Below are 25,661 nucleotides of genomic sequence, written 5' to 3'. Positions count from 1 at the left end.
GTTGGGACAGTCTCACCCCAGCGATGTGGCGAGTGGAGGAACAATGGAGGCTGGGGATGTCGTGCCGGGAGATGTGCTGAGTGCCGGGGGCCACACACGTGTTCCTATGATGGGTGACAGCTAAGGGCATGGCTCGTTTGGGTCACCAGTGATGCAGCATCAGAGCTGGGAATGGTCAGGGCGGACAGACCACCTTACCTCTGTGCTGCCACCTCGGTGTGTCCCCCAAGGCCATACCTGCTGTCCCACTGCCTGGCTCTGCTCCCCCAAAAGTGCAGTCATCCCTGCCAGGAACACCCAGGCACCTCCATAGGCACCGTGTGTCCTCCAAGGCACCCTGTGGACCCTAAACCCCAGCCTCACTTGCCTGTTTTGGGGGAGAGGGGGAGTCAGGGTCTCACATACCCCATCACCCCACAGACTGTCCTCTCCCACCCACTCCTCCCCCTGGAATCCCCAGGATTTCGGCCTGCCCCGTACCAACCAGCCAGCAGCCCCCTCGTGGGGCTGCCATCGCCCCACACACACACCCCCCCCACACCCCTTAGCCTAACGACTCCTTTATTATCAAGGGCACAAGTTGTGAAATTACGGACCAGCATGATGCGTCTGGGACAAGATCAGGCACTGCTCAAACACAGTTAAATACAAATAGCAAATGAGTGGCTGCACCCGCTCACCCCCCAGCTCATCGCTTTTCAGGCTCCATCAAACCAGATTCCCCCCCACACACGTGGGAGCAAACAACAAAGCCCAAGACTCTGCAGCCACACGAGTGGGATCGCTGTGCTCCACATGCAACAGCATCCCCCCCCCCCCCCCAAAAAAAAAAACCACCCCGGTCCCATGTCTGAATTGTGTAAGGGAAACCTCGAGCGCGTGCTGAGCGATGCCGGGAGCACGCGGGAGCGCGCCCGCTGCCAGCACGCCTTCTCACGCCCCCGCTCCCAGCCCAGCCCCGTCGGTTTCTTTCCCTTTTTAACTAGCTGTCGCTCCCAGGGTGCGGTTTCCTGGGCAGTGATGTGACCCTGCTCCCCCCCGAGAGGCAGGGCTGGCGCTGGGATTCATTCTCAGGGTTATAAAACCCGGCAGCCGTCCCCAAGCTGGGTTTTCTCTCCACGGGACCACACTGGGAACCCGGTGGCAGGTGGCAAAGGGCAGGAGCTGCCCCTGCTGGGGTCCAGCGTCCCCATGAGCCTTTCACCCCAGAGGTGATGGAGAGGAAGAGGAGGGAGACGGCAATGCCCCATGCCTCCACCACAGCAGCAAAGGCGACCAGCACAGAGGCTGCCCCAGCATCATGGGTGCTGGCAGGAGGAGAAGGGTCCCAAAGCCGCGACAGAAGGCAGAGCAGGGATGGTGTGGGGACAAGCTGCAAAGCCCCCAGCGAGTGTGCAAAGCCCACACAACATCTCTGCCCCACCATCACCTAAAGGTGACAGCAGGGGAGCCCGGCTGGCTGCGGCACGGCCGGCTGGGGAGGGGGGAGAGAGTGGGGGGCAGGGGGGCACGCTGCCACGCCGTGCCGTACACAACACCGGGGTTTATGAGGCCCCAGGGACTGGGAGGCTGTTACGTTACCAAACCCCCCTGCACCAGGGGAAATAGCAGGTGCTGAGGAACAGCGGCTGCCAAGATACAGTATTTATATACGCATACACGTATTTTAAGAAGTAAAACACAAAAATCGTCTGCGCAAGCAAGAGAAAGGTCACGAGTGGTGCGAAAGAAGCCAGAGAGCTGCAAGTTCCCAATATTCATTTCACATCATTGATCGGGGATGACGCTCTCCCCTGCAATTCCCACAGTCCTGATGGGGAAACTGAGGCAGGACAGACTTTGGGATTTCCTGAGCCCCCTGTGACCCCAAACCCCCAGGAGCTGTCAGTCATGGATCCCTTGAGATGCCCACCCCAAACATTGCTCATATGCAGGGAGGCATTCCAGTGGGACTGCCCGAGGGACACGAGACAGAGCAACACACCAGCAGAGCCACCCCCCCCCCAGATCTCCTATCATGGGGCTCCCCCAGCTCAGCTGTGGGGTCTTCGGGGAGGCCACAGCAGCAGGGTGGGGGATACAGGAGTGTGATCACAGAGCTGATTCAGCCCCAGAAGGGCCACCCCAGGGATGACCCCCCCCCTCCCTGCCACCACCCCCAGGCAGGAGCGAGCACCCCGTGAGGCCCAGCACTACCCCTCGGTGCCCCCCCGGAGACCCACACAGAGGCAAAGCAGCACCACCAGCCCCCCGGTCGGGGGTTTCCATTGCACATCTTCCCCTCCCCGGGTGGGAAAGGGACTCGTGGGGCACGTCCTCCCCAGGGCCGGCATGCAGGACCAGCTTCCAGTGCCGGCTGCTCCCCCAGGGAGGAAGAGGGGAGCTGGGGCCAGGGAAGAAGAAGGGCGTGCATGGAGGGAACAGCATGAGAAAGCCAACCCGCCGCCAGTTGTGCCAAGTTGTGCAATGCTCAAAATGTCACCACGGGCTCCTCTTTTGTTCCCCCAGCCCCGAGCAGGGAAGTGGGGCTGGACCCCCCCTGCCAAGAGGGCCTCCCACCCTCTCCTCATTTCTTTTCTAGCAAAGCCAAAGCCTCTCGGGTTTCCCTGCAGCATGCCCAGCTCAGCCGGCCGGTGCCAACGATGCATGTTAGTGAGAGAGCTCAGGCCAAAGGGAACATGCCCTGCCTTCGGGGTCACCACAGAAAGGAGCCATCACCTCCAGCTGCCGCCGAGCGCTGGCACGCTGCAGTCTCTCCCTGCCCTCCCTTCCTAGCTCCCCCCTCTCCAAGATAAATATTTCAGTTTTTTCGTCCTTCCAGGCAGCAGCGCTCAGCGACTCCGTGTGTTTTCAGCAGGTGAGCAGCAGCCTGGGCACCCACAGCCAGCAACGCCAGAGCAGCACTAGCCTCGTCCCGCACCCACCCCAGGCAGTGACGATGCTCCTGATGCCCCAGCACATCCCCAACCGCACAGGCGTTGCCCTGTCCCCATCCCAACCCTACCACTGACCCAGAATTTAAAAAACCCTCAAAACTGGGGCAGGCGAGGCAGTGCGCAGCAGCCTCAGCCCCACTACCCGCACAGCAGCCCTCCTTGGAAAGCAAACCCAGGGGAACTGCGCGCCAGCTTAATTAGAGGGGAGAGAGGCAAGTGGCTGTAAACCAGAGAGGAGCCTCGTTACAGGTTACACAACAATTTCTTAATCAACCGATGCTGCTCCACAGAGCGCAGCCGCTTAGGGTTTGGCCAGCACCTGCTCTTGGCGGCAGGGGCTCAGGCTGCAGGCAGGACGGGTGCAGGCAGCAGTTGCCAGCGCCCGTCCGATGGCAAGTGGGGACATAATTGAAATGACAGCGTTTGCTCTCCACTCTCCGCAAACATGCACGCTTTGGGTCCCCCCAGCCCACCCAGTGCCAGCCGCCCCGACCCATCGCCAGTGCCCCTCCATCCGTGGAGGGTTCTGAGCCAAAAGCCATGGAGATGTCGGGGAAGCAGGGCGCACAGCACCCAGCTCGGCTGTGGCATTGTAGAAGCGATTCCCCGGGCAGTGAACCAGCCTCAGTAATTTTAGAAAATGCCAGTTTGCTAAACCACCCGCCACACCTCCAGCACCAGCCTGCAAGCTCCGTGTTCTCCCCAGCTTTTATTTGGGCAGGCGTGGGCCAGCCAGGAGGAGCGAGGAGCGCCCGGCGCTGCCAGCTCGCCCAGCCAGCTGCTCCCCCGGCTGTCCCGGCAGCTGGAGTCGTGGGAACACACCAGAAATCGCTAGAAAAGCATGAAAACATAAATCATGCTCCCCATCCGCAGCTCGGGATGGGCTGGAGGCAAGGGGAAGCTGCCGTTTTGTGCTGTTTCTAAACTTGCTGGGTTGGTGCTGGGTTCGCAGAGTCTCTCTACCAGCTCAAAGGGAAACAACAGCCAAGGACAGGCTGAAACACCGAGACCATGGGCACCTCCAAGGGCTGTGCTTGGCTCCCAGGGAGGCAGCTGGAGCACAGCTAAACCAGCACTCAAGCCTTGACATCCCTCCAGCACCAGCTGTCTGCCTGTGCTGCTGCATCTGCAGTCATACAGGGGGACACATCCTGCACCTAGCCCATCACCCTGATACCCAACGGCCTCTCCACCTGCAGCATCCTCACCCTCGTGCTGGTCGCAGGGCACTGCTGGTGGTGAGGGAGGAGAAGGAAGCTCCCACTGACACTCCTGGCCAGCAAACAGGCTTTTTTTCTACTTTTTTTTTTTTTATAAACAAAATAAAATCCACATATTTAACAGTGATGAGGTATTTCAAGCCACACTCGTTAGCACCTGCTGCGAGCATCTCCAGAAGCACCACTCATTCATCCTGTCTGCCCACGCACCCTCAGCAGCAACAGCGGGAGGGGCGGGGGGTCCCCAGGATCTGTGTCACCCCGCAGGGAGCTGGCACAGGGACACTGACACCAACCTCCTGTCCCCTGCACTGCTCTGGCCAGGCAAGGTGAGATGCAATGGGAAGGGCACCTGCCCTGCTGGGCAGCGTAGGTCTCTGCAGAGACCCGACACGCTCATCTCCCCCCACAGCCTGAGCAGGGCAGGATCAGGCCCCTCAAGAGCTGCCAACGGCTTTTTCCCCTTCCCCCTCCTCCAGCCCAGCTGCAGCACAGGGCCGTGGGAGGTGGGAACGAGGCAGCAAAAGGTATCAAACGTGTCACCAAACCCGGCCATAAATAATCTCCTGAGCACAGCCAGGTTTTACAGCCTTTCCCCCACCTTCCTCCGGCAAACCTGGGAGCGTCCTGGATTCCTAACCTGGAAACGGAGCGAGATGGTGGAAATAGCAGCGACTTTCTCCCCTTTTCTAAAAGGATGGGGATGAAAAGCAGCAATAGCGGGGCAGGCTGCAGCCTCATCCAGCTCCACAAGCAGCACCAGCCACAGTGCAGGGACAGCGTGACCCACACAAACCATGGCCCCTCCATCCCTTTCCCACCCCAGGAAAATTTCATCTCACAATTAAGACACAGCATTGCCAAAAAGATCCTGCCTCGCATCGCTTTTCCTGTATGCCTGCAGGCAAATCATCTCATCTGCCATATGCATCAGTTCAGCGTATAAAATTCGTGGAACAACAACGAGTTGTTGTTTTTTTCCTCCTGCCCACCGTGCTCTCTCATGTCTTTTGGGAGTGCAGACTCCCCAGGATGGCATCGGCTGCTGCACGCTGTGGTGCCCGGTGCAGCTGCACCCATGGGTGCCACATTACACAAGCACACGCCGCTGCTCGCACCGGCTGTCCGGGGAAGATAGATTGGGCAAAAATAACATAACTGGCCCTCCCCACCTTCCCCCGGGGTATTTAACACTAACGCGATAATCTCCTCTCCCCACACACACATGCATTTTCTTGGAAAAAACATAAAGGAGAAGAAAAATGTGAGTCTGGAAACGCTGGACATTTGCTAAGCCACCGCCCCGGCAAGGCTTGGACAGCCAAAAGGCGAGCAGAGGGATGCCCACGGCTCCGGATCCTGGCAGGGGAAGCACAGCTGCTCAGCACCTCGGCTGCACCCCATGCCGGCACTGCCAGCACACTCCAGCTGGGAAGCCCACTGCAATTTAATCCACTTTGGCTTGAAAAATCAGATGGTGGAAACGTAGCGAGTAGGGACCACAGTTTGGGGGGATAAGTGGATTTTCAGAGGTTCCTGCAAGGCTGGAGACAGAAGGAGCTGCCCACCAACCAGTCCCCAACTGACCCCCAGCTTCAGCCCACAGCATCCCTGAGGGCTGCAAGCACCAAAATCTCTGCCAACACTGAAACCTCCGCCGCGGCAGCAGCTCACCCCAGGCAGGCTCCCAGCGACAGCATCCTGGGTGCTGCGTGCACACAAATCCTCGGTGGGGACGTGTTAGTTCAGTCACACAGACCTATTGATTCAGGAGCATTAATTGGTCTTCACTGTTCAAATACTGACCTCAATTAGAGCCACTTTCCCTTTTTTCGCACACGCACACCCCACCCCCACCCCCCCCCGCCCTTTGCTGGATCCTTCCCCTTGACTCTCCTAGTTTAAATACCAAAATACCTACACTGGCCTTGGGGAGACTCAGTGTTAACTGTACATTTGTATCTCATTTATAGTCTATATATATATATATATTTTAAGGCTTTTTGCAGCCTTAATAAGCAGGCCTCTAAAGAAAAGAGGGGGGGACTGGGGAGGGGGGGAAGACACCTGCTGCAGGGGATGCTTGCTGTCAGGCTCGGAGCCGCTCAGTCATTAAGGGGGATTTGGAGATGGCACTGCCAGCTCCAAGCTCTGTGTTTGAACAAATCCCAGATTCAGATGATGCTCAGCCGTAGTGATGGCACAGCCTGTCCCCAGGAGTTATCCCATCTATGCCGTGCACATCCCAAAGGAGGAGCGCAGCTCTTCCCCCACGTAGCCCGCCCGGTCCTCAGTCCCCCGCTAGCCCAGAACACAATGGCCCTTGAAGTTGCTCTAATTCTCATTATTTCCTTGCAGTGATTTCCTACCCGTGGCATCCCAAGCCAAAGCCCAGGAGAAAACAGCCGGGATTTCAGATTTAATTAAACCTCGCTGAGCTGGCTGCAGCCCTCCGAGGCCGGCACTGATGCTGCTGTGCTGAACCTCCCGTGCCGACACCGGGGAGATGGAGGGGGCAACTCCTGCCCACTCCTGCCACGGGAGTCCCTGCCACAGTCCGTGGCCTGGGGATAATTCCCACCACAGAAGCACCACACACTTGTCATGGTAAGAAGCCAAATAGCTGGAGATTTTTCCCCAATTCCCTCTATTTTTTTACCACCCTGCTGCTAGCTGAATGAGCCCTGGGATCTTCAGCCAGTGCCAAAACCGTGTTGGAAACCAAAAGCTGACTTCATTAGGTCAGAGAAGGAGAGGCAGGCTGCACTCCCCAGTTCTGCCTGAGGATTAAAACTCAAAGAAAGCTTTTTGCAGGTCTCTGATGCTGAAGGAGGACAGCAGGGTGCTGCGGGCACCCATGGGGACCCCCAGCTCCGGCAGCGGCTTCATGCAGGGGAAACAAGCTCCCCAGCAGAGGCAGGAGCACCCAGTGAAGCCACCCAAAATCGCAGGTTAATTCTCTGCCTAGGGACAACTGGTGCTGGGGGTGGACAGGGGGGAGGTGGCTATGACAAGGACCTCCCCAGGTCAGGCTTTCCTCTTTGCCTGGGGTGCAGCAGGTTGTCTACAGAAGGTTTCCAGGGTGTAAAGCCAGTGGGGAAGCAGGGACACACAAACCTGGGTGTTTTGCCCTCCCTTGTGCCAGTCACCCTGACCAGCTCCAGCAAAATCTGAAAAAAAGAGTACAAGACACCTCACAGATAAACTCACTCCCCCGATTTGCACCCAAAAACTGCCCGCCAGGTAGAGGAGGAGTGGGGAAAGCATCCCCCATCCCCAGGGAGAGGCAGAGCACCGGCATGCCCCAGGCTCGGTGCCCAGCCTCTCAGCATGCTGGTGAACCAGCTGGCACAGCCTCCCTTTCTCCATGAAAGTCCTTCTTTAGTTTCCAGTCCTGCTTTAAAAGACGAGCTGGAAATTGCTGTCTTGAGAGCCACCACCAGCAGTCCTGCTGGCCACAGCACGTGTGTTACCAGGACACCAAATTGCTCCTTCTTTTTGCCATTTATTGTGGGGATCATTATTTTTTCCCCCTGAATTCTAAACCAACACAAGCAGCAGAGGAGAGGCAGTACAGTGCTCTGGACTGATGGCACTGCAAACCACCTTTCACGGGGCACAGGGTGAGATGCGCAGTGAGATTTTGGGGCAAAGGGAAAGATTTCCCATCAGGATGGAGTCGGGAAGGCAGCAGAGCTCCAGTACCTCAAAGGGCAGGCGAAAATGGGTCTATCACAACCACCACAGAGATGGCTCTTTGCTGCCAGCCCCAACAGACAGAATAGCTTTGGCACGGATATTTTCCATGGTTTTAATGGCCATCCATCACTCTACTGACCTCTTGCCTGACCAGGACAGACCTACAACCCCAAGGTGTCCAGCAGGAACACCTCTCCCGCAGCACCAGCTCTGCTCATGGCCAGCATTTCCCTTCCCACAACAGATAAACCACGGGTAAAACTCCAGAAAGCCTTGACTGTTTCAAAGTCCCCCAGTCCCACCTGACAAAGCACTTGAGCAAAGTCAGAGCTCAAGTCCTCCAGAAAGCCAGCAGGACCTGGGCACTGCTGAACATGTTATCTAACCGCATCTCCCAGCTCCCTGCAGACCGAGTGCCAGCCAGGAGGAGAAAAAGAAATAAGAAAGAAAAGGTTGGCCTGACAGTTCACCAAAAAACAAGCTGCATTCACATCCTTTAAAAAAAACAAAACAAAAAACCCCAATCATGGACCTTCCCAAAGCAATCACATTTGCAGTAGTGTTTACAGAAACCAGAGATACTCCTCAGTGTCTGTGCAATGTGTTTTTAATGGTAGGTCTGCAACAATGGGGGAAGAAGGGCTGAAATACATTTGCAAGAAATGCTCCCCATAAATGAATTCCTAGATTTTTCAGCCTGTTCGTGGATAAATTTGGGAAATGGTTGCGTACACTGAAGCAACTCAGCGCAAATGCTGCACCCAGCCTGTGCGTGCAACTTGACATCCACAGCGTTTCACAAGAGCCCAGGGTGCTCTGAGCCCGCACAGCCCCACCACAGCTCAACCCCGGCAGATCCCTTGCACCCAACAGCTACAAATGCTAATTAATCTGTAACAGCTAGGGCTCTTTAATGAGGTGCTGAGCAAGCCTTGGCAGAGGGCTGCGTGGAGAGCCAGTGCACATCCTGCTGCTTCCCCCTTGCTGGACACTGCCCATCAAGAAGCGACATTCCCAGCCTCTACACCCCATCCTGGCAGCTTGAAAAACCCCAGCGTGTGAGACAGGATGAGGTGACCCCAGGCGCAGCAAGGAAACCCAGCGCCAGCAGATACCCTACTGTGAAACCATCTTGCCTGCAGCGAGGTAGTTTCCAGCCCTAAGCACCTCTTATTTTCCTCCCCCTTCAGCATCCCAAAGCCCGTCAGATATTTGAATATTAATTCAAATATTTTTTCCTCCTTAGACTTGCTGTTCTCATAAGAAAAAAAAACCCACAACCTGGGCAGCGTGTGCTTTCCCCACCTTCATCAGCCTGAGAATACCCCACCGGGCTGCACTCCACACATTACAAACCTGATTCCTGCAAAGCCCCGGGGGTCCAGCAGCCCCCGAGCCCCCCCCCTCCCCACAGCAGTGGGTTCACCTCAGGACAAACCCCACCGCCACCCCCCAGAACAGAGATTTAACGCAAGGATGCTAAAAAACTACCCGGCCCGTTTCCATGGGTACGTGAGGCACATGTTGCTATGTGATGTTCGGTCCGTTACCATGGAGACGGCAGGGATGTCACCACACAGGGTTTATTAGTTGCCATGGCTATTAAAAGGCACTTGTCCTCTGGGGACCTCCAAGGACCAGGGCCACCAGCTTCCCCTGCACCTCTGGGATGGCACCAGCTCCCTGGGAGCCCAGTGGGGACCTGGCCATGCAGGTGTCCAGCACCACCCAGGTCCCTGAGGCCACAGTGATGGGCACCTCCAAGCTAAGACAAAGAGGGAGCCCAGCCCCACGTTTTCCCATGGAAAGCATCACCACCCCACAGGCTACCGTGTGCCCCAGCCCATGGGGTGCCTTATCCATACACCAGCAGAGCGTTCCAGCAATGGGGATTTCTTGGTGGGGTCACAGCTGACAGACCCTAACCCTGGCACGCAAGGCGAGCACACGGGAGGGCCCAGCTGCCATCTGCCCACTGAACGTTGTCATCCCTCCCATTAGTGCAGCACAGAGGGTGCATCTTTGCCCCACTTTGGAGATGGCTGTGATCAAAAGCACGTTATTACCAAGTAAAAACACAACAGGACTCAGCCCTTACAGACAAGGTAGTACTGCAAAATAAATAGAAGAGCTTCATCCACTCCAAGGTCCTGCGGATAGCCCTAACTTGGACTTCCACGTGGGGAACTGAAGCTAAAGAAAAATAATATAAAAAATAATCTAAAAAAATTACTGATTTTTGCTGGGCTTTATCTAGGATTAGACACCCTGCTTCGCTGTGGGCGACAGCTTTCTGGTTCACCCCTGTACATGCTTTGCATGGCTGCAGCCGTCAGGGCACCGTGAGAGAGTCCGACCCTGACCAAGGTGCAGAGCAAAGCTCCCGTGGGACCATCGGAGACCACAGAGCTGCTCTCTCAGCTCTCACAGACCAGCACAGCACCAGCCTGTAGATTCATTCAACACCTCCGTGGCCGGATTTTCAGCCCTTCCCTCCCTCCTCCTGCCTTCCTCAGCCTGCTGCGAACAGCCACGCAGCGCGGCACACCCCCTGCCTGCTATTTCCGAAGGCCATTTCTCCAAGCATAAAGAGATCCTTACTCCCTTCCCCAGCCCCTGCAGACACCTGGGCTACCAGCCCCCAGAGCAGGATCTGGCCCCCAGCAGCTCCCAGGTATTTGTTTCACACCTCAGCTCAGATAGCAGCCCTGAACCCGTCGCCCCGTCTTCTCACCAACTGCATTCCAGGAAGGGAAAGACAGATGCAAGAAAGCCCTGGTGTGTGTTTATTTTTCCCGGCTTTAGACAGGCCCAGGCCCCTGCTGCAGAGCCCCTGCACTGCCTGTCCAGGACCACATCTGAATCCATCCCTATCGGATCGCAAACTGCTTCCCCAACAAGCTCAAAGCAGGTTTTTATGTGGCCATATAAACCTCCATGGAAAATACAAGCTTTATTAAATAAATTAAAGGTATTATTTTCTCATCATTTTGTTGGATTTTCTAGGAAGGATATAATTTTTCATTTAACTCCATTGGACAAAAAAACCCCACAACTGAAAACCTATAGAAAGGTATATTACCCTGTAGCAGAAAGTTAGATTCCTCCTACATAATACTATAGGATGATTTAAATAGAGCATATAGGAATATAACATGTTATTAAATTGTATAGTATCTTTCTAGAAAGACCTACAGTATAGGATTCTAAAAATTACTCCCCAAACCTATTATGTTTCAATCTAGCCCAGCTGGTTTCCTTTCTATTACATGCTGCAATACTTTTCCTGAAAGGTTAGGATTTTAATTGCGTCGTGAAATGCTGCCGTAATCATGCTCCAAGAACAGCTCCAAACTCCTCCGGACATGACAAGCATGACCAGGAAATGCCTACCTCAGGGCGGGATGGATGCAGGGATGGATGCAGGGATGGATGCAGGGATGGATGCGACCCCACCCTCCCCCGCAGTCAAAAAATACCCTTATTGGCAAAGGGGAGAGGGGCCCAGCTGGGGCAGAGCTTGTCCCAGCCCCTTGTTTCATAGGTACAAAGCAATTCTGTATTTCAGTTTAACAGTTCCCAGCCCTCTCCCAGCACTCACTACCCTAAACATTCAGGGGGTTCAAACAGGTGCCCCAGTATCATGCATCCATCCTCTTCCCCCTCGGCAAGAAAAAGAGTTAGGGATAGAAGTTGCCTTTAGCTGTTGCCATAGAGACTCTCCAGCTCCACACAGAAACCCCAAATCTTGTCAAAAACGGAAGAATTTAAGATTTTAATCAGTGAGAACGCATGGGAGGCCAGGAGCATCAATGCACATCCTTGCCTTAACAGTCTCTGGCTTCAGATGTGTTCGCCCCTCATTTAGTAGCATCCTCAGAGTCAGCCAGCAGTGGAGAAGGAATGAGAAGAACGAAAGCAATGAAAACCTCGTCCGCTTTCGAGTTTTTTCTCTCTCCACCAAAGCAGCCACTCGCTGGCCAAGCTGATTTCTGGACCAATAACCCACTGGCCAAGCCGTTTGTGTTCCCGTTTCCTTCATCCACCGCCAGAAAAAGAAAATAAAATTCAACAATACAAGCTAGGCAAAATACTTCCCGGAACTACCGCTATTTCTCCCATAAACTTCACCTCACAGTCGGCGTGGCCAGCAGTGGGGGGAGGAAGAATAAAAATAAAATCCCAACTTCTAGCACCACGAGATGTTTTTGTGACTGTCTTGAAATTGCTCTTTTCTGCCACATCCTCCACATTTACTCCTGACCCGACTTCCACCGTGACCACAAATCAAACACCGTGGGATAAACTCACTGCTCTGGCATTTTCGCTGCTTGGCAGAGCCCCGGCTCCGGCCGTGGCCCCTGGCTAAGACAAACACTGCTGGGAGCACGCTTCGGTGGCTGCCTTTCGCCTGCCAGCCCCGGTGGCATGCTGCGGCATGCCGAGGTGGCCGGAGGTTCCTATTTTACCACCGTTTAAGACTTGCGGTGAGTTTGGGAGAGTATGGCATCTGTCAGCGGCTTGGGGATGGGGCAGTGGTATCACCAGGCAGTGGGATGCTGGGGATAACCAAAGCCGCAGCATTGGGGAAAAGCCTCCGGTGCCAAGGGGTGTTGTGTTTCATGCCTGAGGATATGAAGTTTGAGGAATACCAAAACAAGGAACTTCAAAAAGGAGCAGTATTGGCCGGGGGAATATTGTTGTATGAGCTCAGCCTCTTTGGAGCGATGGAAAAAATCACGCGCTGGCCCCGAAGGGATGGCGGTAGGACTCGGTGTGCGGGGGCAGAGCCGAGAGACGTGCCACCAGCATCCACCCAAGGGGCCCAGAGGGGAGCTGGGGGGGATGCAGGCACCCATGCCAGCAATCTGCAGGAGGGGATGCTCACACACACACACCAGCATCCCGAGCTGCTCCACAGCCCCAAAGCTGGGGAAGGACCCAGACCTGGAGGCTCAGGCAGGTGGCCCCACAAGGCCCCTGGCACGCTGCCATAGAGGCGAGCTTGCTGTTGGCTTGTAGCCCGGGCGGGCTGAGGTGTCTCTCCAAAACCTTCCACCACCACTACCGAGTCCCCATCTGCTCAGCTTCTCAGCCAGCTCCTTGCGTTTACCTGCGGCTGCAGGCCCAGATGCCCACCAGGATGAAGGTTTCTTTGCTTTCTGCTAACCCCATCCCTCCCAGCGCTGGGGGATGCAGGATGCATCCACACCACCATCAGCTCCTCCAGAAACCAAGAGATGGGTCAGGACCTGGCTGGCAAGGAAGGTGCTGGAGGGATATGGTGCGGATGGGGAGTCACATGCTAAAAGAGCTACTCCAGCACCAGCTCATCTTTGGAAACAAGATGACTTTGGCTTGAAGGTCACTGGGAGAGGAATTCTGTGACTCCTTGCTGTGCCTTTCCTCTTCTTCCATCACAAAAGCAGGTTTTGCCACCACGCTGCCATACCCCAGGCTCTGCTCAGCCCACAGCGGCTATGTGTGTACATACACACCCACGGTGTGCCACCCTACCCTAAAACTGTCCCCAAGGCCCCCAAGGCTGCTGCCAGGCTCAGGGACCCTTGCTCCTCCCAGCTGCTCCCATTTTGCTCTGGGCTACAGCAGCCAGGCACCCACAGGTGCAGCCAAGCACCTGCATGGCCTTGAGATCCAGGGTTGAGGCAGAGGGTACCATCTCCTGTCCTCAGATAAAGGCTACGGGTCACTCCGGCTCAGATTCACCAAACATAGGGAAAGGCTCCCAAGCACCCGGCGCTGCCCGGCCCCCAGCCCTCTCCTGCGCCGCCCCATCCCCCTTGAGCAGCTCCCTCGCCTGCTTTCTCTCTTGCTGTGCCTGTGTGTGGGTGTATTTGGAAACGAGATCTTTCCAGCTGAACTGCAAAATGAAATGCAGAGATCACAACTCCTCGAATAGCTCCATCGCGCGCACGCGCGCACACACACACACCCCAACCTCCATTCTGCCCCCAATCCAAAACCCTGGCAATAGTAAAAAAAAAAAAAAAAAAAAGTGGAAAATCAAGGTATTCAGCAGCTGAAAGGAGGGGATTTGGGGGAAAGGAGGAGGAGGCACAGCAAAGTGCTTTTGGTGCATCCTTTTTTCCCCCCAGTTCACCACCAGCTCTGCAGCTTGACCATCACTTGCCCACCCCTGTGCGCTCCTGGAGCCAAGACAACCCAGTTCCATGGGGCTACGAGAAGAGAGGAAACAAAACCCAGCAAAAAGCCAAGCCCAAAACCCAGCTGCGATATTTGAACATTTGCTGCTGGAAAAGCCAGAGTTCATTTACCGAGATGAAGGCAAAAGCGTTTCCACGCTCACTGTGGATACCCTGCGCTGGCCTTGGGCTCCTCCGCTGTTTTCCAGCCAGGTAAAAGGCAGGATTTCCCTGTGCTGCTGCCTCGGGTGGTTTCTGAAGAAGAAGGGGTTTTGATTTGCCCACATCGAGGGCAATTGCTGCCGCAGGAGTTGTGTGTCAGTGGCTGGAGGGGAGAGGAAGGGGCTGCAGGAGGGAACAGGATGCGCTTCATCCCAAGGGATGGACTGGCAGGGTGAAATAGCAGCATCCTAAGAAATACCCTCACCACAGCAATGCCTAATGCAGGCAAAGGGGTGCACCAGAACCTGGAGCAATAGGCAAGGGGCTGGGAGCACTGCTCACCTGCCCTAGGGAGTTCTCTGCTAACACGGGCTGTGACAGCAAACAGGATCAACATGCGCTGCCATAAGGAGAGTCACACAGGCAGCGAGTTATCCCCCGTGTGAAACAGAGCCCAAGAGGTGGGAAGGAAACACCCGCCTTAGCTGGAGGAAGGACAGACCGCCACAGCGCAGCCGCCCAGGGATGCTCCAGCACCAGCTCCAGCCTCACGAGGGAACCATGACAGGTCAGCCTGGCCCATGCCATCACCAAACCATGAGTTTCCCAGGCTGAGACCCCACGTGCACCCAGAACACATGTGGGTACAACAGGCCCAGGACACCAAGAAGCCCACCTGCCCGGGCATGGGGCATGCTGAGCTGCAAAATGCCCCATCCCAGCCCACAGCCAGCACTGCTGGGGCGCCTGGGGTCAGTATCACATCCAGACTGGAGCACCTGCATGGCATCAAGGGCTGAAAGAGAAGGTCTCAATCCCTTCCCCAGGCTCATGGATACCCAAACCCCTTGGCCGTGGCTATTGAGGGGCACACTGAGACCCCCCAGCTCATCTCACCGAGCCATTCTCAACCCCCAAACAACTGCCTAGGGGAGAAAAAATCCCTGGCAGAGAGAAAACGGGAGCAGATGAGAGTAAGAGGCTTCATCTGCGATCCGTCTCAACTCCAGAGCTGAGGAGCATCACCTGCGCCTCTTCTCCAGGTCAAATCGGGCTCCGCACCCTCCAGCGCCCAGCCAGCCGGGGGATTACAAACAATAAAACGATTTATGCAAGGCAGAGGCCCTCAAGATTTATGCCATATGCTCACAGTAAAGTGCAAACACATTCCCCTCCACACGTTGCCGAGTCCTTTGTCAGAGGAATTTGGATTTTTTGACCCCAGAAGTCAGGATGAGTCTCCAAAGGAGCATCAGAGACAGACGTGCACTGTGACCCCAAGCAAATTATGGTCTCAGGGGTATATCCCGAGACGTATTTATAGTCCTCCAAAGCAAGATAAGTCAATAACCACATACAGTAGCCGTTACAAGTCAGATACTAATTTAATTCCTCTCCTCCCTGTCTGCCCAAATAAGCATTAATTCAATGGAGCATCAGGGCCCCGTTATTTATCACTCTTACTGGGGTTTCTCTTTTCTCCCAGTTCTACAATTGCTACAGCCAGGCTACCTAGACACAGTGCTTCCCAAATTAAAGATACTCTGCATCCAACACAGGCAGAGGACCACCAGCCTGGACCTGGGTCTCATGCTATTAGCAGCTAACGCAGATGCGGAGGAGGCTGGTTAAAGTGCAGCCCATCAAATGCACTTGAAAGCCTTATTCAGTCCACAGCAGAAGGAACATTATATTTCTACGGACCCGGGGGCTGAGCAGGAGCAAACACATTTGCTCCCTCCTGCAGGATCCGGCCAACCCAGCCCCAGGGGGTTGCACCCCCACCAAGACAGCGCTCCCCATCATCCCCCCCCACCCCGCCCCCCCCAAAGCTGAGTTCCTCCCTAGTCTAGTCTCAACCTAGAGCTAAAAATGAACCTTATTCATGATTAACATCTATATTTGCATAGCGTGGCTGGCAGCTTAACACCAAATAAATGTTTTGGCAGAGGGAGTCACAGGCATGGGGGCGAGCTCTGCCCTCCAGAAGGGAGCTTCAGCCTTGCCATGGGCTAACGAGCACTTTCTAATTGAATTAACAAATCATTAACAAGTCCTGTTGGCCATCTGGGCAGGGGAGGGCCCTGCCTTGGGCTTCTCTGGCCACCAGCATCTCTGGAGTGCGGAGGCAGTCAATAACACCATAGGAGGAGTGAGTGCTAAACCTGGCCTGATTAAGTTATGAATCACAGGAAATCCTGAAGGCATAAACCCCCCAGGGCGGTCGGGCTGCCAAGGTGGGTGAATCCCTGTGAATCCCCTCAGCCAGATCCACCGCCACCAGCTGTGGGTTTGCCTTCAGCCCTGGGGTTAGAGAACATCTCGAGGCTGGTTTGGTGGATGCACTGGGGGAAATCTCTTGGAAAAGATCCAAATTAGAGATAAATATCAGGATGCTTTGCATCAGGAACCCTGTAAATGTGGGGCTAGCATCTGGATTACAGTGAACAAATCCCCTTTTCTTTATAAGCTTGCCTGTGCCAAGCTCCCGGCTCTCACCCATCACCTGCCTTAGCAGTTTGTTCCCATTTTCAGCCCTCTCCTGCTCTCACCCCTGTGTTTTTTATCCCAGCAGAGCGAGCGAGAAAGCCGGGAGGACATGAATGACTAAAAAAATAACCAAACACCCACCAAAACACAAAAAAAATACCCCAAAACAAACAAACAAAAAAAAAACCCCACACCAAACAACAGCCAGTCCAGTCTGCCTAGGAAGCACATTAAATATCCCGACCAAAACCACGTTTCAGGCACAGGAGCCAAACCAATAGACAATTTCCATCCACTTGTGACTAACCGGTGAACTTCTGAGGGTTGAGTCACGGGCACGTCCCAATCCCACACACGTGTGTGTGGCCCCAGCTTGGGGCTCACGCTGGGACCTGCCCGGCCGTGCTGCACCTCGGGCACGTGATGCTGTTCCTGGCACCCCGACAGCCCCCTTCCCGTAAGGCAGTAACCAGCGCCATGGCAGTCATCACGGAGATCAAGCCTGAAAATATCTCACAGCAAATATTGAGGCTGAAAAATGTGCTTTTTTCCATCTGCTCGAAGCCTCTTTGCTGGGGCTTTGGTAGGAAGCAGATGTGAGAGCATCCCAAAGCACGATCGGTCGTTACTCACCATTATATAAAACCATGAGAATTTCCTCCTTTGTTTTCTTCCCCCCCCTCCATTTCTTAGCACCAGGCCAGATTCCTGGGTGAGAGGCCAAGGCTGGCAAAGGCCAAAGCCAAATGAACCCAGGTTGGGGGAAACCTCCACACGCATCACCAACCAAAGGGAATATTTCACATCTAGGTCGTTCAGCAGAGAGCCAAGGTGCCGGGGAAGGGAAAGCCATGATCTGGCCTCATAACAAACCCAGAAACACTCAGGCCTCCTAATTAACTAGGAAATTCAACCCCCTCCAAACCACAGCGAAGCTTCAAAGCCCTCCCAACCTGACTCCGGATGTTCCTTCCCCGGTTCCCTGTGGACGGCCCCGCTCCCCCTGACCCTCCTCCCCATCCACAGCAGCCAGCAAAGCCGCCAGGGGCAAAGGCTCCCCGGGGCTCCTCTTCCAAGGGAAAATGATTTCATGATCCAAATGAAAAAGCCATCAGGGAGGTTCATTTTGGCCAAAGGTTTTGCTCCCTCCCAGTGAAACGGTAGAATGAAAAGGAGAGCCGAGCGAGACCTGGGCAGGGAACTTGGGGCAATCAAAAACCTGGTCTTTTCTGTACGGAAAAAGAAGTGAAACAGAGTTTAAAGTAAAAATAGGAAAGAATCATTTTTCAGCACGACGCCAAAACATCTGCAGGGGGTGTGGGGGGAGAAGAAAGCAGAAAATTTTCTATGCATCATAAAATCTTGGGTATTTCCAGACTGGCTCCAACACCCAGTGCTACTGAATGGGGGAGAGAGCACAAAAGCCGACCAAGTTGAGAGCAGCGAGCCTGCATGGATCAGCCAGGAGACATGTCGGCCCCATGGATGAGCAGCAGCTGGGGTGGTCCAGCCCCATCCTGAATTGCCGCCCGCCTGCCTAAGCCCCCCAGCCCCAAGCACAAGGGGCTGGGAAGAGGCTGCGATCCCCTCCCAGCCACCCTGCCTCGGCTCCTGGCCCCAAATGAAAAGCAGGTCTCCGGAGATGGCCCCCCACCCCGCGTGGGAGCCCTTGTTCCGGATTTCCTACAAGGAGCCAAAGCAGAGCTGTCCCCGAGGAGAGCAGGGTCCCCAGGCAGGATGGGGCCACCCCTCCCGGCCGGGGCTCCCCGCGCCGGGATGACATAACCATGAACTGCATGAGGCCGAGCCTTTTGTCTGCGCGCCGGGAGAGAGGGAGGGAAAGCAAGAAAGGAAGAAAGAAAGAAAACTTCTGGAAGTCATTACGATTCCTCTGCTCCAGTCTCCTTTTTGGCAGACAGCTTCCCTCTCCCCTTCCCTCCCCCCCAGCCCGCTTCAAAATGCCAGCCTATGATTTTTAAATGAGAAAAAGCTGTGCTATACTCCAGCACTTGGATAAACTCCTACACAAACTTCCAGATGTGACACAACAGCCTGGAAGAGGGAATTCACAGAAGAATCTCCTTAAAAAACACACACACACGCAGGGAGCAAAGGAAGTGCCTGGCTGCCGGCAAAGCCAGGGGATGGATGGGTCCAGAGATCCCGGGTGAGATGCGGTGCATTACACAGATGAGGACCAAGCAGCTCCTGGCTCTACTGGGGAGGCAGCAGTGAGAGGGATGCTGACCACTGCGCCCAGCTCTGGGAGGTGAATACTGCCCACCACTCCTGCCGAGCTCCCAAAGGGTTTGCGAACAGCAGGGAAGAGGTTCTGGAGATATTTGCCCCCCTGGGAGGAGGGAAATAACCACCACACGCTTGCGTAGCCCTTGCTAAAAGGTGATGGGTCCTGTTTCTCTCTGAGACCCTCACTCAGGAGCTGACAGCAGCCCAAGGACGCACCAGCACCTGCCCTGAGGAGCAGCAGGATGCTCCATCCCAGCCAGGGGTCCAAGGGGCTGCAGCAGCCCCCCAGGATGGTATCAGCTGGGCAAGTTGTGTTTCTTATTTACCCCCTAGGAGCCAGCGGAGGCTCAGTCACTGCAGAAGCATTTCCATCTGCCTAGGGAGGGGTGGGAGGCACCGGCCCATGAATCAGGTCATGGGAGAGAAACAAGTTCAGGTGCCCTGGGATGGATCAGACACAGGTGAAGCAAACAGATTCCAGGGGCTTTAAATCAAAACAAGATCCATTTCAGGTGCAACCTCTCAAATCAAAGCTTTTTGCTTTGTTAAACTCAAAAAGTGAGGTTGGAACAAATGTACCAAAGTTGAAAGGACACGACGTGCACTCTCTCCTCAAAACACATTCTTTTGTTATCAAAAGAATTATATTTTTAACCCTGTGCTACAGTCAAACCCTTTAAGCAGCATCATGCGCAGTGGCTGGCTCTCCCCATGTGCTGGCACAGCCGAGGAGGGGGTGAGGACCCCAAGCACCCACCGAGGTGATGAGGGCTCTGCTCGCCCACTGCCCGCACTGCAGCATCCCCATGGGATGCAGTGCTTTGGGAGGCACCGCCGGGCTGAGGAGCCCAAACGGCAGCACAGCTCGGTGGGTTCAGCCCTCGTCCCCACCATGCAGGAGGCTCCTTGCTCCGGACACACGGACATGCCCCTGCAGGACAGCTGGATCCGGCTAAGCTGATGTGGAGTGGCACCAGCACACAGACCCCCAGGGCTCAGGGCGAGCTCAGCGGGTGAGGGCTGACCACCCCCCTTGGCATGGTCAGCGCTGCCCTCCACAGTGCACGGAGCCCCAGCAATCCCGTGAGCCAGCCTGGCGCATGCCTCAGCTATGCCTTGGCACGAGGCCCCCAGGGCTCCAGGCCCACTCCTGGAGGCTGCTGGCCATCTGCAGCTCTGCCGGCTTCCAGGGAGAGCTGGGGGCACTCAGCAGCTCCCCGGGACGGAGCCTTTGATCATCCACCTCTTGCTAATGGAAAGTGAGCGGAGCCATGCGAGGCGACTGCTGAAAAGCCCTCTGGGTTCTATTGCAGACCAAAGGCAGAAGGCAGGGCTGCTTGCTGTGACCGGATCGAGATGCGTTTCTTTCCTAAAGCCATTTTCAAAACCCAAATCCCAGCGACCCTGCAGTGGAGCAGGCAGCCGAGACAGGCGCGCTGCTCCCAGCATCGCCCAGACCTCTCCTCCCCAGCCAGGGTATTCGTGGAGTTGCCCTTTGCCCTTTGAACCAGGAGGAAAAGACGGGATTTCAACCAGCTTGGGGGCACCTTCCAGCAGCTTTCCGCAGCCCCCATGGCCAGCATGCTGCTCTCCAGGCAGCAGCGCTCTGCAGGCAGACACCACGTGGGGGAAGAGGCAGATTTCAGTACTACAATAGAGATCACAGGCCCTTTCAGTTACACTGTTATTTTCCTATTCAGAGCTCTTAATACCAAGCAGTAGCATCCTCCCCACTTTCTCCATCCCCGCTCTTCAGTCACTCGGCAACCCGCAAGAAATAGCCTCGTTTCTTGCCTCTGATCAGAGGAGCAGCCTGGCACAGACCCTGCTACAGCCTTTCATCCTCCCAGCCTTTGCAGTGCTTTTATTTTACAAGTGAAAGTCAAGTAACCAGCTTGCCTCCTCTTTACTCCGCCCCCCCCCCCCCCCCCCCCCCCCCCCGCAGAGATGCCTGCTCCTCCTCGCACTGCCTTGACAGCACGCACACCGGGACACCCTGCCTGTCACCGCAGCCCTTCCCAGCCCCGAGCCTGTAGGTCCAGTACTGTGACCATTATATACATCCCACCCGTGTCCCTGCTCCTTCCCTTTTGACCCAGGTTGTCCTCACCCAGGGCAGAGCCTTTCATTCCAGAGCCACTGGGAACATGTGGGTGGGAAACCAGGCTCGTCCACCCCAGGTCCCCACAGCACTCAGAGAGGTTTTTGCTCAAAGACCATGATGGAGTGGAGGGGCAGGACACCTTGGCAGGGCTGATACAGTTTTAGAGTTCAAACCCCAAGATTTCAGGCTCTGGAGTATTTCTGGATCAGGACAAACTTTATGACCTCTTTCTTCTAGCCCTGAGGGAGATGAGGAGCAGGAGAGCAGCACAGGTCCTCCCATCTGTGTTCCAGACAGCAAGGGAGAAACCTCCCTGGCCCAGGCAGAGGATGCTCTGAATGGAAACACAGTACAAAAGCCTGACAAACCACCTCAACAGGACTTTGCACCCGTGCTGGACGCTCAGCGCATCAGCCATCACACTCCCTCTAACGCCGCATCCCAGCCTCAGCTACCAGTGTCACACAAGCTGCCTGCACAGGGATGGAGAGCAGCATCCCAGGAGCTCCAGCTGCACCCTGGGGGCACGAGCTGCCCTTCCCAGGGCAAGCGAGGGAGCTGCGGGTACAGGAGCACCTCCAGCATCTCCTCCCAACACCCCATCGACCGCAAAGTTTATCAGCCAGATCAGAGCACAGCAAAGGCCCCTTGCCAAGCCAGCAAGCTGTACATCTCCAGAGGCACAGCTCAAACCGGGCAGCCAGCCTCACCCAGGGAAAGGTAAAAGCCACCTGAGATATTGGCAGAAGCCAGCAAGAGCCTCAAACTCCCCAGGGCCTGATTCACCAGCCACGTGAGCCCAAGCGCTGTCACTCCTCTCCAGGGCAGCTGGTGGCAACAAAGACTTTCCAGCAACATGATTATACGGTTTTAGCACCGGGACACAATTCCTAGAAGATTACAGCCTGAGAAGGGCCACTTTACTGGCCCAGCACACTAAAGGAAAAAAAAATAAAAATAATACATATAAATAAGCAATGGGCTTAGCTCCAGCACTCAGGCTGCAGAGAGCCGAAGGGACAAACGAGATGCTGCTGTGCCGAGCAGCCCAGCAAGTGATGGGACACAGTGTGGGTGCCAAGCTGGCTACTGCCTTCCTCTCATCTGTAGGCTGGATCACCCTTTTTTGTGTTGTTTTTAAACGACCTCCCCCCAATTCTGGGTCAGTGACCCTGAAAACAAACAGCTGCACACAGACACATGCCTCAGAGACCCGCAGCATCGTCCCCCGTGGCGCCGGCAAGCGCCTTTCTCTGTCAGTAAGGAGTGAAAAATTAGCAACAAGGAAAATCCCTGCTTGTGGAGCTGCACCTAATGCTCATCCCCTGCTCACAGTGGTGCTTGCAGGTGCCCACAATACCTCTAATTTTCCAAGGACAAAAGTTAATCTGCTTGTATTTGCAGCCACAGAGAAGACGCTTTTCAAGCCATTATTGAGGTGGAGGATTTTACTGAAAACAGCTAAAAACATGCAGGTGTTAACACCTGCTTCAAAACAACATCATTAAAATTGGGGGGGGGGGGGGGGGGGGGGAGGAGAGACTTGAGAAGATTTAAATCAGCAATCATAACTAATATTAGTCATAGTAGGCAGTAAGAACACACTGACTTTCAGCCTGTCGTTAACAGTTCTTCCCAAAACAGAAGGCTTCACAAAGTTGCAAGATTTCCTAAGATGCTTAAATAAATGTAGCTTTGAACCACTTAACTGGTATGAAAAAGATTTGGGGGGAAACTGCTGGGAGTATTCATGACTGGGAAAAGAAATCTTGTTTTTCCCCTCCTGGGGGACATTTTAAAAAAGGCGGCAGCCTGTTTATCAGATAAATCATTACTGAAGCTCCAGTAAAACAATATTCACAACTCCAGCAGACCCTCACCACTATTCCCGGGCACACCAGCCGCAGCCAAGATGTAATGCCTAACAATTCCCACACACCAGGAACGGAGGACTCGCAGAGGATATTCTGGCCCTCTATACCATGTAACATGTCCTCCCTGCTACCGCACAGCTCTCCCACTCCAGATGTGGGTTTGCTGCCCATATGCGCTCGCCTGCGTTTTGCACAGGCAGAGCAGCACAGACCCACAACTTCCCATCCAGCCGGGCAGCAACTGCCTCTCCCGCACCAGCCCCTGCTGGAAGCCACATAGCTTCGCTTTATTTCATTTTGGTTGTTTTTTTTTTTTTGTTTCTGCAAATAATAAATGGAACTGGAGTTTGGGGATGGTAAAACACTTGCGATGCTACAAACCATGTGCTGGTTGCAACTCAACTTCAAGGGAGGCTTTAAAGGCACCAAGACCGTGGCAAGAAGCATTTTTTCTATTGTCTTTGCAATTTCTCTTTTTTTTTTTTTTTTTAATCCCCCTTCTTTTAAGAGCTCAAACTTGACTGAAGCGGCTCGGACGCACAGCCTGTGCCAAAGCAGACAGGGAGTTTGGATGGAGACCAGACACCTTTGCAGGGTCACAGCTCACCCCAGGACCCGGGGAACAGCAGCCCTTGGCCGATGCGCACCCAGGGTACCGTGGTCCCCACCTTGCCCAGACCCCTCCAAGCAAGGAGCATCCCCCGGGGGACCGCAGAGAGCGGGCCCTTCGGCTGGCCTTGCACACTGTGAATTATTTAGGGACCCGGCAGCAAAGCAGCCCCCTCAGCACCACCACCTCCCCTCAGCTTGCACCCCCTTAAAACCCTCGGGGAAGGAACTGGGGAGCCTAAAACGGGCGAGAAACAGCGTCAGGGAGGAAGAACGGTTCTGCAAACCGGGGAGGCTGGGTTCAGGGTCCCCCGGTGTGGCAGGGGGAGCAGGGACACCACAGGCCGGCCGACCCCGGGGGAGGAAGGGCCGCCCAGGGCTCTAGCCCCGAGTCCCGGTGGAGCGGTGGTGGAGCCCGAGGGAGTCGGGGCACCAGCGCGGCGGGGCGGCCGGGGTAGGGGAGCCCCCGCAACCCACCCTCCCTCAGCCCCTCACCCCGGCGGGGAGCGCTGAGCCCCCTGCAACGGCCCAGAAAACTTCCCGGCCGAGCACGGGGGAGGGGGCGAGCCCTCCCCAGCCGCGGGGACGGACGGACGGGTCCCCCCAGACCCCGGCTTCTTCCTCGTCACCCGGCGGGCTCCAGCCGGGAGGTGCCCGCCGCCCCGCCCGCCGCTGCGGGGGTCGGGGGGGGCCCCGCGGGGCTTACCTCGCCGCCGAGCACCTGCAAAGGATACGGGTTACAGACCAGCCGCAGGCACCAGCTCCGCGGCCGGCTCTCCTGGCTCAGGTAGAAGAAGACGACGGGGGCCAGCGCCGGGTAGGGCAGCGCCTCCGCCTCCGAGTCGCCGCTGCCCGTCTCCCTATCCCCCGGCCCCGGGCGGCCCCCGGCCCCGGACAGGTCATTAAGGCGGATGAAAGTCTTGGCTCTGCCCGGCTCCGGCTCTTCCTCGGCCGGTCGCGGTCCATCCTCGTCCATCCTCCGGCCGGCGGCCCCGGGGGGGAGCCGGGGCGACGCGGGGCGAGCCGGTGGGGCGCCTAGAGGGGCGCGGCCATGGCGGGGCCGGGGGGCTGGGGGCTGCGGCGGGGCGGCTTCAGCGCCGGGGTGGCATGGCCGGGCGAGCCGCTGCCTTGCCCCCCGCCGGGGCCGGGCCGCCCCCCTCGCCCTGCCCTGCCGTCTGCGGGCTCCGTAGCTCCTCCTCGCCGTGCCTCCGGGGGCCCGAGCCGGGCGAGCCGCGGGCAGGGAGGCGGCGGCGGGGCGGCCCCCGCTGCCGGTGCTGGCCCCCACCCGCGGGGCGGGCCGCCTTAGCGGCTCTGCCTGCCCCCTCCGCGCCCCAACATCTGCCCGGGGCGGGGGGTGCTGCCCGGCGCCCCGGGGACGGGCGGCGGCGGCGGAGGATGCTCCCGCGGGCGGCCGCGCCGAGCCGAGCGCTCCGCACAGCTGGATCCCTCACTCCAACTTCAAGTCCCGGCTCCTCCTCCCCCCGCCGCCAATGGGGACTCGCCCCCGGCCCCTGCGCGCCTCCCCATTGGCTGCCGCGGGTGTCCGTCCGGGCGGCACAGCTGGACGGGCAGGCACGCTCCCCCGGCGCGGCGGCGGGGCTGGACGGGGCGCACCCGCCCGGTGCGGGGTCGGGCCCGGTCACCGGGGCTGCGGGGCGGGGAGGGGCTGCAGCGCCGAGCGCTGGAGGCGGGGGGGGGGGGCAGGGAAAGCCCTGCGCTGCGTTAGACGGAGGCAGATCCCGGTGGGACACGCTGCAGCAGCGGGAGAGGGGGAAGCCGGTGAGAGGCAAGGGCGCAGGGGGATGAAGGGCGGGACCCCCAGGCGAGGCAAGCCCGCCGGGGCCAAGGTGTCGAGGGCAGGAGAAGCCGGTACCGGGAGCGAGGCGTATGGCCGGTAGCCCGGGGTCCAGCGCCCTCCCGAGTGCCGCGGTTCCGCTCCTCGCTGCTGCACCGGCGAGCCCTGCCCGCGATGGTCGCCCTGCTGCCGGGCGCCAGGAGGCTTCCACCCGCCACGGCCCCCACCGCTTCCGAGCGGGGGCAGCGCTGCCGGGCTCGGAGCATGTGGGTCACCGCCCGATACCGCCCCCCCCCCCCCCCCCCAGCCCCCCGCTCCTCACGAGGGGCCACCCCGTCCAGAGCAGGTCGCCCCTGGGCTA

At 56.7% G+C, this 25,661-nt stretch overlaps 1 protein-coding gene across 17 annotated transcripts in view; it reads right to left on the bottom strand.

The window, feature by feature from the left end:
- Window positions 1–24,920, bottom strand: part of CACNA1G (calcium voltage-gated channel subunit alpha1 G) — a 153,582-nt gene extending 128,662 nt beyond the window's left edge. For all 17 annotated transcript variants that reach the window (XR_005826025.1, XR_005826024.1, XM_040581817.1 and 14 more), the window contains exon 1: window positions 24,240–24,920. Coding sequence is in view for 15 of the 17 variants with exons in the window: in XM_040581817.1 (XP_040437751.1) it covers window positions 24,240–24,481 (242 nt within the window). In the remaining 2 variants the exon portion in view is untranslated. The remainder of the gene's footprint in view (window positions 1–24,239) is intronic.
- Window positions 24,921–25,661: the final 741 nt, after the last annotated feature.

The sequence above is a fragment of the Falco naumanni genome, chromosome 1 (assembly GCF_017639655.2).
Source record: "Falco naumanni isolate bFalNau1 chromosome 1, bFalNau1.pat, whole genome shotgun sequence".
In the NCBI taxonomy this organism is placed as follows: domain Eukaryota; kingdom Metazoa; phylum Chordata; class Aves; order Falconiformes; family Falconidae; genus Falco; species Falco naumanni.
The sequence above is the reverse complement of the archived record's forward strand: the minus strand, read 5'-3'. Positions and strand labels throughout refer to the sequence as shown.